Below are 15,757 nucleotides of genomic sequence, written 5' to 3' on the forward strand. Positions count from 1 at the left end.
TGAAGCTGGCTAGGGTTTGTTATGATGTGAGAAAGATGGGTTCTTGATGCTGGAATTTTGAATTTTGGGGAGGTAAAGGTGCGACGATGGATGTCTTTTGGGCCTCAGTGAAATCCTTTCTCATAGTTAAAAGCATCTCAAACAGGTTTGATATGATTGGGAGGGGTATTTGAAAGTACCTTTTTGTTCCGTGATCACCAAGTTGCCCATCCAAATATTAGGAAAAATTTTCAAAGTTGTGGACATGAGCAAAAGTGATGTCAAATTGTTTCATCTTTGTCATGTTATAAACAATACATCTTGCAATTCAATTCGTTCATGAAGTCCATCTCGTGTTGGGAGGATCCCCTTAGCATTCACTACTAGAAAAAAAAAAACTGAATTTATTGGATATATTCCAACTCCATAAAGATTTATGTATCCCTTCTTCTTCCCCAGTTCTAGAAGACTAAAATGAGATGACAATGATGTAGATAATATAATAAACGATATTTGGAAAAAGTTAACTTGTACCTGAATTTCCTATTGTTTACCCAATGTTATATACCCTCACTAGTAAAACTATTCACTTAAATACCCTAAAGCTTTAAAAAGTTGTACTTTAGTACCCTCGGTAGTGCAAACGTAATAACTCCCCCGCAAAATCCTCATGCAATGCTCGCATGCTATTTTAGAATATTTCAACCCTTTTTCCCTGCTAAATCTATTGTTAAGCAAATCAAAATTCTAGTTCAAAAGCATCTTAAGTCTATCTCGAAATATGAATTTGCTAGGTTTAACAATAGATCACTTAACAAAAATAAGGGTTGAAATATTTTGAAAATACCATGTGAGTGTTGAATGAGAATTTTCGGGGGAAATTCTCATGTTTGCATAACCAATGGTACTAAAGAGCAAACTTTTGAAACTCTAGGGGATTTAAGCGAAGAGTTTTACAGCCGAGGGTATATGTGTGCAATATTAAGTAAATAATAGAGTACTTAAGTGTAATTTACCCTTAAAAAGGTTAGTGCGTGTATAGAACAAATGATTCTAGGCACTGTAATAAGCAAAGCTCCTTTTCTCAACTAGCATCCTTCTAGTATTTATTATAATTTTGTGTCAACTCATTTTCTGCCTCTGAACAAGAAAAAAACTAAAACCTTCATCATCAATGAGCTTCTCTACTCTGCTGCTGCTAAGCTCGTGCCGAGAGCCAGTGTAAGAGCATGAACTTTTTCTACATTTTTGCTATTTTGCTTGTTAAGACAAAGGGAAAGGTGTATCATGCGTCTTCATCGTGTGTTCTGACATATACTGATTTCTTCATTGTCTACAATACCATCCGAGATTGTTTCTTATGCCATCGATTGGATCGGTGGAGATGTGCATCTGCATAGAGGACTGGTCTTGTGCAAAAGTCCGGGTCTAAGAACGATGTACAAGAATGAAAAATTTTTGAAGAGTGAAAAACATTGAAAAGTGAAGATCAAAGAATCTTTGGAAAATTTGAAGTTTTGGGTCATATGATCAAATTGTGAATACTATACAGCAAGAAACTAATAAAATGAGACGGTGAAATAAAATTCTTATCGTGAGCTATGCTAATAGGTTGTCTGATATGACGATTGGAACAGTGATTTGCATGTCACATGATCTATATGTAGGGGTGCATTCGGTCCGGATACGGCTCGGATATGATGCTTACCATATCCATATCCGCTTACCAATCTCGGATACGGATACGGATACGGATATACCTCGGTAAGAAAAACTTATAACCATATCCGCTAAAATCGGATACGGTTACAGATATACATGCGGATATATAAGCGGATATGCATGCGGATACAAAACAGATATGAGAAAACTAGATAGTATTGAGAAAAACATAGTTCATGTGATACAAAAAAGTTCGTTAATATGTCCATTATAACTAAATAGTTAAGATTAGTCATCTTGATCATCAAAATTAACCACAAATCCTTAATCTAAGAATCGAAACTATCATAAGAGTATGACTAATATGTATTCGGATATTTCGGATACGGATACGGATATTTTACTACAAAACCATATCCATAACCATATCCTATCGGTTATAGATTTGAGTAACCATATTCGTATCCTAACGGATACGGTTACGGATATTTCATCGGATACGGATACGGTTTAGCACCCCTATCTATATGTAAAAAATTTAGCACAGTAATTTGCATGTCACATGATCTATATGTAGAAAAAACTATGTCAATTAGTAAATTTGAATCATTATTTTATTTATATGCAAAAAACGATGGCTATTAAGCTGTTTAAAAAATCAACATATTAAACTAGTTTGATTCATACTCTGGAAGACTCAAAGCTATATATAAATTTCTTCAAAATTATTAATTTGATGATGTTTTGAACAAGATGTATGGTAACAATTATGAATTTGATGAGCCGATTAGTCTAGCTGCCGATAGGATTTGAGCTCACTGTCTCACAATATCATCACTCTTTCATTGTAATACGATTTTGTTAAAGAATTTATAACTGAATTCAATTTTTATACATTTATAATATTGTATGTCAGAATAGTCAATAACTTATTCTCTTCAAACTTTATCTCATTTTTGTCTATATACCATTATAAATTTTTATAATTAGCTGTTTCATTTTTTTTAAAATCATGTGTTACACATATTTGGTTTGTCTCAACACGGGGAACCTTTAGCCAGAGGCAGGCCAAGTGGTCAACGTTTTGAATCTTGTTTGGCTAGGTTCCTTTACGTCTCATTTGGTACACGAGAATGGATGCATATAGAATGTTCATTCTCACTTCTCATTCATATATGTGAAACATAATATTTTTTGAAAGCTAGAAAACACATTTACACTTCCCGTTTATCCTTACATTTTGAGAGAAACTCACCTAGCTTCATCGGAAAAAAAGTACTTAAGTTACATTATCGCCCTTGTCTAAACAAACAATCCCTCGGTCACTAAAAGCGAACTGGTTATTTAGATATTAGTCTCTCATATCTTCAATAACTTCATATTAGTCCCTCAAATCTATGAACTTGCTCATTAGTCCCTCAAGTCCTAGAACTTGCTCATTAGTCCCTCAAGTCCTAGGGTTATTACAATTAGGTCTCTCAATGACCAGAATATCCTTAGTTAATATTTTTTAATGGCTATTTACAATTTGATATCCTAATATTTACACCTCTTTTAACTTTGATACCCCAAGTTTTTCTTTCACACTATGATGCCCAAAAGTTTAATATTATTGTCACTTTCGTACCCTAAAGGTTCCATATTTTTAACTTTAATACTTCGAAGTTGAACTTTTTAACTGTGATACCCTAAAGTTTAGAGTATCAAAGGGTCAAAAATAATTTTTGAGTGTCGAAGTAAAAAATGTATAAATTTTATTGTAACAAAAGGGTTAGGAAAATTTTTAGTGTATTAAAACTAAAATAAATTATAAACTTTAGGGTATCAAAGTGTCAAAAAACTTTAGGGTAAAGTTAAAAAGGTATGAATTTTAAAGTACCAAAGTGCAAAATAACCCTTTTCCTAACAAGATGGTTTTTAAGAGGGAAATCAAAACTTGGGGGTGTTTTGGTCATTGAGGGACCAAATTGCAAGATCACTTACGTTTTGAGGGACTACTGAGTAATTATTGAGATACGAGGGAGTACTGTGGAATTATTAAATATGACGGACTAATATCTAAATAACCTGAACGTGAGTTCGTAAATGACCCGCAACGTGATTCGTTGCCCACTTCCTAGTCCGAGTCTGTTTTCTTCGTGTTTGTTCAAAGAGGGGGCATTGTAGCTTTGAACCCTAGTTTTACAAGAGAGAAGAAATCGAAGAGGGAAGAGCTGAATCAATGGGTCCTGTCCAGCTTCGCTCAGATTCCGACGAGCTTCGGCCATGAGCTCAGAGCTTGTCTCCGCTGTCGACTCGTCAAGACCTACGATCAGGTCTCTTTCTCTCTCTCTCCTCCCCAACTGAATTAGCTAGGATTTTCGTACTTCATACCATCAACGCTGTGCTTTTTTTGTTAGGAAATTAGGGTTTTGCTGATTGCAACTTTTGCATTCGAATCATCCGATGCTGTTCATTTTTGAAAGAATTTACGTGAGAATGCTTCTATTTACTTGTCCGACTTATCTGTTCTTGTGACTTAGAGCATCTCCAACAGCTTCCCAATTTCCCATTTTTGGAGAATATAGTTAGGTTTTTGGTCCAACAGATTCTCCATCTCATTCTCCAAAATAGGGATGAAGGAGAAAAAATGGGGAAGCTTCCCCAAATCTGCAGCATTCTCCAAATTTTTGGAGAAAAAAAGGGATTCTTCAAAATGGGGAAGCTATTGGAGTTGGTGTAAAAATAATTTGGAGAATATGACTTTTGCTTCTTCATTTTGGAGAAAATTTTAGAGAAGCTGTTGGAGATGCCCTTAGGGTGTCTGTGAAGCTTATTTTCTGAAGTTTTTAAGCTATGTGGGCATTTGTTCGCTTTTTTATTTTTTATGATGAAAATTTATAATACTTGTGTGGGTAGAATAATCATTTACTTGGCCAAACCTAGCTTATTTAAACTAGTATTTTAACACGTGCTTTGCACGTGATGCATATTAAGTAATGATATGAGACTAAAACAATTGAAGGTCATCTCACGTTGCACTCGCCCACGATTTTTTTTAGAACAACGAAGAGGGCTTAAACAGAGCCCCTAGCCACCCACTCGCCATGAATTTATTGACATTTATATTAGTTTTTCTCTTCACGAAATTGCATGTTTGTATAACTAATAGATTGATATTTTTTTCGTAAATTAGAGGTGAAACCGGTTGCGGATCTGTTTATTTCTTCAAAAAAAGCAATACAATTTTCTCACTTAATTATCGCTTGTGAAATCTTATTGACTGCAAGGTATCCTAGTTACTATAATCAAGGGCCTGATTCCATTGTCAAAATTCCCGCTCCCAAATAAACCGGTTTTGAAGTCCCACTAGAAAAAGCTCGGATTCCTCAACTTTTGACAAACTAGCTTATAAGCTCATCTATACGACATATAAAAGAGGATTGGAGTGTTAAAACCTTTGATTTCCTCTTTTACGAAACATTATGTATTGATTCTTGAGTTCGTTAATTATTTAAGGAGAGAATTTCAGCATTATGTATTGACTCTTGAGTTCATTAATTAATTAACGCAGTGTTGTTTTTCTATTTTTGGGTGATTAAAGATAATCATTTTGACGTTTGGGGAAGTTGATCAGTGCAACTACTTGGATCCCAGGACTGTCCAGGTTGCTACAGTGGATCATGTCAAGAAAGTAATCTCTTGTCTCTGTGTATTAGCCTTAATAGCATTTTCTCAGCTCAATATTTCAATGTTGTATCGGCTTTATATTGATAATCACAATTTAGTCTGTAAAGGTTTCAACTTGATGTATACATTGCATGGTTGTTTTGCATTGAATAACTTCATAGCAAATAATTCCTAAGTCAAAGTTCAAGCTTATACATCTATTGTATTAAGATATGTTTCAATCAAAAGATTTTTCAGTTTTTATTTGTAACATCTTCGTACTAATCTTGACTAGATCCCCAAAATGACATTCTATAGCACTTCCTTACTATGCATTTATTCACTTTAATTACCATTGGTATAATATGTTATATTGCTGTTGTCATTTACTTCCCAGTTTTGGAATTTGTTTAGGTTTGTACAAAGGTGAGAGCTGCAACTGATGATGAGCTTCCTTCTTCATATATTGAGGAGTTTCGGTATGATTACATTTCAGTGACTTACATATCTAAAATAGGGTCTTCTATGATTGCATCTCCCACTTCTCTTTTTGTCTTCTTTATTTTTTGTGCCTCCGCCTTCTCCTGCTGACCTTGACCTGGAATAGTGAGAGAACACGACTAAGTTTCAACTTTTATTAGATGTTGTGTTGAGCCACCTTTGTTGCTTCAAACAGCATATCTCTAGAGTTAGGCCACTTCACATTTCATTATGGCATGTCTTCTCATATGTCTTGTGGCATGTCTTCTCATATACTCACACTTAGAATCATTAGTTTTTCAGAGTCTTTATGAGCAAGATACCTCAGGACACATCATTTTGCTTTTATTGTATATACTTGGAGAGGATGGAAATCTTTTGGACTGGATGTTTTATTTGATAGCCTAGAATTTACAACTTTATATGGAATGATTGCATAGATGTTTTGGACTGGATGACTGTATATGGAGTGATTACATGAACTTTCAACTTGGATGACTTATATTTAGATGTGAACTTAAAAGTAATTGAATTAACGTTTCCTATTTTTTGCACTTTCATGATGAAGACCACCTGTTTAGCTTTCTGTTTTTGATCTCGCTTATTTTTCTTATGCTCAGAACCGCAAACTAGGTCTTTTGGTGGCCAGTTTAGTGCCCAGGCTAGATCATAGAATTAAAGGTTAATTACATAATTTCCCCATTTTGAGAGCTTATGAAGTCTAAGCTAAACTTTCCTCAGGATATATGTATATGTTATGTATATAATTTGTTAGTAACTCAGCTTTTGTTGTATCAACATAGAACTAAAAATAAGGTGCAACTTCTAAAGTCTTAAAATAAAATTGTCTGAAGATGAAAGTGTTGATTAATTTTTCACCGTGGATTACTTTCATTACATCAATAAACTTGCCCAGAGTTGCTTATCTTGAGCTAGTTGTTAACTCACTTCATTTTGTTAAATCACAAATCATGCTTTTTTCTGACACTATTATTAGTTTGTCATGCATGAAGATCCTAAGAACTAGATAGCTATTTCTAAGTAATTATTCATGCATGATTTGCTAATTCTTTATTACTCATTCTGTGCCATTCACTTGTAGTCTTGTTTATGCATTTGTTTGTGCTATAGTAAATAGGGATTATAATCTTAGCTTTTCCGAATTCTCACTTGCAGACTTGTTCTTTGTAATTTTAAGTTCATGTTTCACTTGTAATTTATAGGGAGGGCACTTCTCACGTGCTATTCATCTTCGTATTTTTCTTTTTCTTTGTATGTGTTCTTTTCTTATTCTTGTTCTTTGTTTTAAAGATTGGGTTGGGGATTGGGGTGTTAAGGTCTAAAATGCTGGCGTCCATGAGATCACATTTATCTATCATAATAATATCAATATCCTGGGAAATAGTTTCTATTGGCAGCAATAGTTTAGTAGTTGCACAAGTGATGTAAATTATGAACTAAAATAGTTTAAGAGCATGAAATATCAGAACATCTTTTTAGAGTTGCTGCCTTCTACTGTTTGTGTTAATAGCTCCTTGTTAAATTATTGATACATTGTAGGATATTGTAGTGGTTTAAACTAACAATCATAATCCAGCTTGTTCAGATAACTTAGTTTTTTTGCCCAACATGGTAATTTTTTTTAATATTTATTCAGATTCAGATGATATTCCTAGGTTCTGTCAAAGTTGTAAGTAAAATTTTGTCTTTGGTTTGCAGGCGTGGAAGAAGATTACAAGGGATCTCGTTTGTTGTATAGAAGTGTGAGACTGTGATTCAAGGGTCATCCTCCTTTTTTCCTTCTTCAGAAGTTTCTTCTATTATTTTTCCTTTTCGGGCACTCCTTTAATTTCTATAGAATTTCAAGCTTAGTATATCAAAGATCAAATTAACTATGTAATTGTCAGTTGTACCTGCTCTGTTTATATAGGATGTTGTTTGAGTATGGCTTATGGGTTGAAATCAAGGTTTGTATAGCTACATTTTTAATGCATAACACATGGAATTGTTACTTATTTGTTCTCATATCAACTTATTCTCACTTTGAATAGGTGTGAAATATGAAACAAGCCTCAAGTATTTTTCAGCTTGGATATCTGTGAAATATGCAATGGTGATGTGTTATTTAGATGTTTTTTTGTAAGATATCTGATATGTTTATAGAGTTTTCTTCATTTTCATTTTGCTGAAAGTCTTGCAAGTTATGGTGGGTAATGAATTTGAAAACTTAGCAAATGTAGTTATCATCGCCAAAATTAGCTAAATTTGTGTTTTTTTGTTACTATTTTACACATCTCCATTGCATTTGATGTAAACAAGATGGGTTAAGGTATCCTAACACTAGATTTTGAAACCAAAGATTTCAAATACTTTCATTTAATAAAGCTATCCAAACAAAAGATTTCTTAAATCATGGATTTCAAATCTTAAATTTAAAATCTCTTGATTTTAAATCAACTTCTCAAATCCAAATCAAAGTTTCTGAATGCAGCCTTACATTTTGAGAGAAACTCACCTAGTATTTTCTAAAAAAAAGTACTTAAGTTACATTATCACCCTTGTCTAAACAAACAATCCCTCCCTCACTAAAAGCGAACTGGTTATTTAGATATTAGTCCCTCATATCTTCAATAACTCCATATTAGTCCCTCAAATCTATGAACTTGCTCATTAGTCCCTCAAATCCTAGGGTTATTACAATTTGGTCTCTCAATGACCAGAATATCCTTAGTTAATATTTTTAATGGCTATTTACAATTTGATATCCTAATATTTACACCTCTTTTAACTTTGACACCCCAAGTTTTTCTTTCACACTATGATGCCCAAAAGTTTAATGTTATTGTCACTTTCGTACCCTAAAGGTTCCATATTTTTAACTTTGATACTTCGAAGTTGAACTTTTTAACTGTGATACCCTAAAGTTTAGAGTATCAAAGGGTCAAAAATAATTTTAGAGTGTCAAAGTAAAAAATGTATAAACTTTATTGTAACATAAGTATCAGAAAAATTTTTAGTGTATGAAAATTAAAATAAATTGTAAAGTTTAGGGTATCAAAGTGTCAAAAAACTTTAGGGTAAAGTTAAGAAGGTATAAATTTTAAAGTACCAAAGTGTAAATAAACTTTTTCCTAACAAGATGGTTTTTAAGAGAGAAATCAAAACTTGGGGGCGTGTTGGTCATTGAGGGACCAAATTGCAAGAGCCCTTACGTTTTGAGGGGCTACTGAGAAATTATTGAGATACGAGGGACTACTGTGGAATTATTAAATATGAGGGACTAATATCTAAATAACCTGAAAGTGAGTTCGTAAAAGACCCGCAGCTTGATTCGTTGCCCGCTTCCTAGTCCGAGCCCGTTTTCTGCGTGTTTGTTCAAAGAGGGGCTTTGAACCCTAGTTTTACAAGAGAGAAGAAATCGAAGAGGGAAGAGCTGAATCAATGGGGAGCAGCAAAAGAAGCGATTACATGGCGGAGGAGGAGGACAGGATGGCCAGCTTCGCTCAGATTCCGACGAGCTTCGGCCATGAGCTCAGAGCTTGTCTCCGCTGTCGACTCGTCAAGACCTACGATCAGGTCTCTCTCTCTCTCTCTCTCTCTCTCTCTCTCTCTCTCTCCCCTCCCCAACTGAATTAGCTAGGGTTTTCGTACTTCATACCATCAATGCTGTGCTTTTTTTTGGGAAATTAGGGTTTTGCTGATTGCAACTTTTGCAAATAATGATACGGAATTACTATGGAAAATCAAAACTTTCTAAGTCTTTGGAATCGATCAACATTAATAGATGCGAGATACTTCATGTGCTTGACCATTGTCCAATTTAATTACTCTACTGTCTACTTGTGTCACTGTCTAGAAATACAAAGATACGAACGATGGGACAGTAGCTAGCCAACACAGAACAACTAGAACTTGGAGAAAACTTGTTAATTCAAAGTCCATTTTCTCTGTTTTTAAGGAAATCCTGAGGAAAGGTCGCTGCAGTTGTATGCCATTTAAGATATAGTTGTGTGTTAGGCCTATCAACATAATAGCATATAATAGAAATATTTGGGAATTTGCTTGGTAGGAGGCCTAGTAGGAAAAAATTGGTAGCACACTGGCACTAGTACAAAAGCCTTAATGCAGGCTTACTGAAAATGTCATTTGGATATTGGTTATATATATGGACAATGACATAAGATATGATGGTAGGTATCGTTGGAGTAATACCAAGGCATTTAAGTGATCTATGGACTTGTACAACTTTTCAGCTAGGTTTTGATGCACGCTAGGTTAGATATGAAATACTTCATGTAGTTGACCATTTTCAGCTTCCGATCAAACTACTCTAGTCTCCAGAAATGCCAAGATACGAATGAGGGGGATCAGTCAACTCTAAACATTTGGCACTTGGTACAAAACTTGATTGTTACATTATGTATACCATGAGGACTTGAGTTTTTGGTTATTTAAGAAAATCATGAAGGAAAGACATCTTGTTTGCATGCCTAGCAAGAAAAGAGTCATATGTGGGCTGAATAATGTATGAAAATATGTTGTAGAAAGATTTGAAAACTTGCTCCCAGTAGACTAAGCGAATAAAGTTTATTGTACCAAAGACATAATGATTGACTCCAGAAGAAGCCCTTTAGCTTGATGTTATGATTTTTATTGATTACATGATAAATTTTAATTACCTTTTCTGTTGTTGCATTGTTTAAATGTGTACTTACTAGGAAAATTTCTACCGGATATGTTTGTTATCTTTACATCCTATTTTTTTTGGTCACCTCTTTTTGGTACTTTCATGAATTCTTTACAGTATCCTATCTCTCAAGTCATAAGTGTTGTTTGTCATGCTTGTTTCTCTTTTGTCTTTTCTTTGGATACTCAGAAATGATAACCCCTTTTGATGGCTTATCCAGTTCAGAGAGTCAGGCTGTGAAAATTGCCCGTTCTTGGATATGGAAAAGGAGCATGATAATGTTGTCAACTGCACTACTCCAAATTTTACAGGGTAGGCCTTGATTTATATTCATGTGATTGTCATCAGTTACGCGTCAAATTTTTTCCTTTATGTGTGGAATATGATTGCATTACAGCAGATAAATGTTTTACTTGGGAAATTTCAGTGTTGGATGACTGAGATTTATTAGTGCACATGACACAATTCTGGTTGTCTTGAGACTAGCATCTTATGATGTTCATGGATAGGTTAAATGCTGTTCCTTACATCTATTTAGGTGGTCTGGTTGTTCTGTTCTCAGTACTACTGCCGCACATAAGTGAATATTTTAATATGTCAATTCAAATTAATTCTTGTGTGTGAGACTATTGACATAAGTGAATATTTTAATATCTTCATTCTAAATAAATGCGTGCGAGCCCCTGTGAATGTCATTGTCAATGACATTCAGTCATTCACTGGTGAGTATTCTTGATTTCAATATGAGATTTGGAAGTTAAAACTTATTGTTGATGTTACTTACTCAGAGGATATTTTTGTATAAGACTTGCAACTATTTGTGAAATAAGTAATAAGTAAACAAATTTTTTTTGAACTAATAGAAACAATGAAAAAATTATTGGTTCTTTTCGTCTTCAATTTTCTTCGCATCATTTTCACAATTTTCAGACACTTGATTACATATGAATTTTTTTATTTATTAATGCTAAAAATTTGTTTTTGAACCTATTAATAAAAATTGAGATTTAGTAATGTGTGCACTTAAATGTAGCAGCTTCACTTCTGGATCTTTTTTAAGCTCGTCGTTTATTTTAAGCTTGATATTTTGATAATTTTGATATGTTCCTTTAAATTAGACTACAATGTTGTAATAAAATTACAAACAAACACAGTACAATTTATACATGTTCTGGGTGCGTCGAACGAGAGAGGGACATGGGACTTGTTTCAGAGGGAAGGGGCAAGGGGTGGGGGGAAAGTATGGGAGGGGTTGATATTCAATTTCTATGTAAATATTTTATGGAAAACTTATTCTGATGACGTTTAATAATAAAGGAAAGACTTTTCTATGATAAAACTGTTTATGTGAACAAAAAACTGTTTATGTGAACAATCTACTTTAAATGTCAAGTGTATAATAATTCCTAATTAGTATTTTAGCCATGTTCGTCATTTGGCGAAGCTGTAAGATTAAGCCTTGCATATTCAATTTATCAAGAATTGAGTGCTAATGAATTAAGCAAAGTGTGCAAAGCTTCAGTTACAAATGAATGTATGTTTTGTGCAAATCTCTCCTTCAATTGCTGACTTTTCAAAAATTGTTATTGTTAGTGCTATCAACCTATATAAAAATTCTCTTTAGTGATATATGCAAAGATGTACTAGAACTCTGAAGTCTCTCTGTACTCTTTATTTGTTTAAAGGACATGTGAAAGGACATGTGAATGCATGATAGGAGGAATTTTGATTCCTTTGCCTATGATGTCCAAATGCACAGTATTTAATAATGTATTTAATAAGCTGATTATTTATGCTAAGCTCTTTAAGTAAAATGGTAGCTATGTTTATATCAGACTTCAGTCATTGTTAAGACCCTCTAAAACAACTTATTTCTTACAAACACAACAAAATTGCTCTAGATATTGAATTTTGGAAATGGGAAAAGAAATTAAGTAGACATCTCAAAGCCAAACAAGCTAGAAGTTTAGGTTATGTGGACGAAGCAATAAGAGAGCTTTTTTGCATAATGACAGTCCCCAGTTTCTTTCAGTTTGATTATCTTAATTGATATTTGCTTGTTATTGTTGTTTTGCTTTAGACATTTTTCTTTATAAGTTTCTAGTTTAAAGTAAAAGAAGGGATAAAAACTGGAGTGATCCTTGATTTCCTTGTCCACAGGATTATTTCTGTCATGGAACCAAGTAGAAGTTGGGCGGCTCGATGGTTGAGGATAGGTAAACTGTCAACCATGAATTATTTTCTGGAGCAGTAAATGTTTTGCGAGCCCAAATGGAATGTTTTTTTCAATCATACATTTTGTATTGTGTTCTTATCTTGTAAGCTCATCTTATATTTGTTTGTATAGTTTAGTACTGCTAAAGTTGATCTGGGGAACCACTTACATTTTATAATTCCTAAACTGAAGATTTGCATGTCTAGACTTTTCTTAAATTCTTTGAAAAATACCTAATCGTAGCAAAACAGCTTCACTCATATATGCTGTGTAGCACAATTGCTAGTTGAAGATTCTAGTCAACTCGTACCTACTTGGTAGCAGTTTGTGCTTGATGTTTGAAACTATATATAAACGTTTTCGGGCATCTAACTTCTTACTGTCTTACTTCTTATACAATAACATAGGCCTGACATGTTCACTTTTCTCTGGTTACTTTTGATTACATGGTTTCCTGTTTGTGTTATATTCTTCTGAAAATTGATGTTTACCCTGATAGAGACCGGCTTCCTGATTTGTGAGTAGAGTGCGTAAGTATTGAGATGAGGCATACTACATTATCAACAGTTGCTTTCTTTTCACATAAGATTGATATTCTTCTATCGGTCAGTTTTATCTTTAGATGTACTATTCTAAGCTTATCAAACTTTGAGGTAAGGTGTTCAATGTGATTTAATTACTTACTTTCTACTTTTATTTCTAGATAATGTTAGTTGAGATTTAGTTTGCAAGTAATTTTGTCTAGCGGCCAAAATTTCTTATAAGAGGAAGTTGTGTAATCTGAAATTTTCAGTTTTGCTCATTGATGAACGACTGAGAGTTTGATCGTGATTGAAACTGTGAGTTTCTTTGTTTTCCGGTGAATTTCTTCTCTCACCTCTCCTCAAAATTCTTCTGTTTCTCTGGGTTTCTTGTTTATATATCTCTTGCTCCCTATTGTTGGTATCATGGCCTTGATCCAATAGTGATATCTATACCAAGATTTTAAACCTTGAATAAAGCAGATTTTGTGTTTAATGTGTAGACGGAGTTTCACTAATGAAGTAAAGTTGGAGCGAAGCAAGTTTGCTAAAGTCAAAACGATGTTGATAGCTTTTAAATATTTAATCCTAGTTCATCATGGAAGTAACTTATAGTAAGAAATTTTCCTTGACTGGTATAGTCGAACGATATAAACGTTACATTAGATATAAAGAGACAACCCGCCATCTAAGAGCTTGTTTGCCTGCAAGATGCAACCAAGATGTACACAATAATGTGGGTCTTGGATTTTACAATTTGCCATCAAGGACCCGGTCACGTGGATGATCAATAAAAATTGTGGAGAAGAGCTTGGTTAGCCAAATTAATTCAAAAGTTCCTCTGCAGCATGTTACATTAGATTAAATTTTAGGAGAAATCATAATCCTTGTAACAATAACAGAGAAACCATTGCATATGAGACTTTTACTTGTAGAAAGGTCCTAAATATGTCTTAACTCTTTTGTGGGATCAATTTTATCTTATAGGCGTGCCTCTAAAATTTCGGCGGTTTATACCATGAAGTTTGTATTGCTCTCTGCAGGGATAACCAAATAGTTCAACAAAATTCTGAGCATTTAGTTATATCAAAATTAAATTTGAGAAATCATGCGCTTTATACAGTAACGGAGAAAATATTTTCACACAAAGCATTTGCTTCTGGAATGGTACTAAATATTCGCTTTTGTGGGATCAATTTCACTTGAAGTTACACTTCTAACCTTTTGTTGATGCGTGAAATATTTGTTGCCATCTGCAGGACGGTTTATCCCTGGTTGTTATACACTCGCAGTCTCTGAGGACCTTCCTGAGGAATACCAGGTACATATCCTGACCTTAATTATTCTCTCTCTTGCAATGGCGTTTGAAATCTTACGACTTGCTTACTTCGAATGCAGAACATTTGTGCTGACAACAACGTGCAGTATGCCCCTCCAAAGCGCACGTGAAGATCTCAGTTGCGTCCAGCCCTCATTTGAGAAACCCGTTGCAGTTTTTTGATGTTAGCCTATATATGCATATATGTTGTACTCTTTATTATGAATCAAGCGGCATCATTGTAACTCGTCCTTGAAAGGCAGATATGATGTTTTTAGTACTAGTCACTAGTTGTGCTTCAGTTTGTACGTTTGACCGAGTTCAGACGCATTTTTGCTCGCACACTTGTGTTGATGGTTTTCGGTTGACAGTTCATATCTGAACCGTTTGGGTTGATGCCTCGTATTCTGCTTAGGTACACAATTACTCTTTTAACCTTTCGAGTATTGCTTGGAAATGGGTATGAATTTCTGCGACTTGATTTTGAATTACGAAGGAGCCCTCTGAATCTGCAAAGGACTTGCGTCGCTGTTATGCAAGAATGGGGTACTCAATCTCAGCTTGATTAGCAATTCAAGGGGAAAGATCGGAGGAAAATTTAAACTTAGGCGAGGTAGCTAATTCTCTAGTTAAGTTTATTCTTATTAGTGGGGTCCATAATTTCTTTAAACCTTTCATTGAATTTATTTGATCTATTATACGGGAGATTCAAGGAGCTAGTAAATCTTACCAATTATCCCTTTCTCGACGCATCTAAAGAGAGGGCGAAAATATCTAATGAGCAATGTAGCAAACATGTCCTCCAAACAAAATAACGCGAGTTAGTTGATTTGTTATAATTGTCGCTATGCAGCTACCATTATTGTAAGTGACTTGGGACGGTCTGACGAGTTGCAACTGTTTGTTTTACCGCTACTAGTAAAGTCAAATTGCAATAGCGTAAGTCAATTATAATCTTCTGAAAACAATATAGTTAAAAAGAAAGAAAATCCAAAACGCCATGACATTAGAAAAACACCTATGAGGCTGTAGCTACACGCCGCGTTTGCAAATAACAAAATTTTGAAATTGAGCCGAACGAAACAACGTGTAATTTCACGCGAGAAAGGATTATTTTTTGGAGTAAGACTCCTATCAACTTAAGTGGATAGTGAATAGTGTGTCCACCAAACTTTATATCCACTCATTTAACATATAAAAAGTCACTTCATATCATGCAAGGATCCCTAGGAAACATCCAATGGTTA

General features: G+C 34.2%; 1 protein-coding gene across 1 annotated transcript; it reads left to right on the forward strand.

The window, feature by feature from the left end:
* Positions 3,797 to 14,906, forward strand: LOC109833946 (transcription elongation factor SPT4 homolog 2-like). The gene is made up of 6 exons (XM_020401819.1): positions 3,797 to 3,866; positions 9,215 to 9,345; positions 10,677 to 10,768; positions 12,617 to 12,672; positions 14,452 to 14,513; positions 14,591 to 14,906. Exons 1-6 carry the CDS (start codon positions 3,863 to 3,865, stop codon positions 14,639 to 14,641), a joined length of 396 nt encoding a protein of 131 aa, XP_020257408.1. The 5' UTR covers positions 3,797 to 3,862; the 3' UTR covers positions 14,642 to 14,906.

Source organism: Asparagus officinalis, chromosome 3 (genome assembly GCF_001876935.1).
Source record: "Asparagus officinalis chromosome 3, Aspof.V1, whole genome shotgun sequence".
NCBI classification, from domain to species: Eukaryota; Viridiplantae; Streptophyta; class Magnoliopsida; order Asparagales; family Asparagaceae; genus Asparagus; species Asparagus officinalis.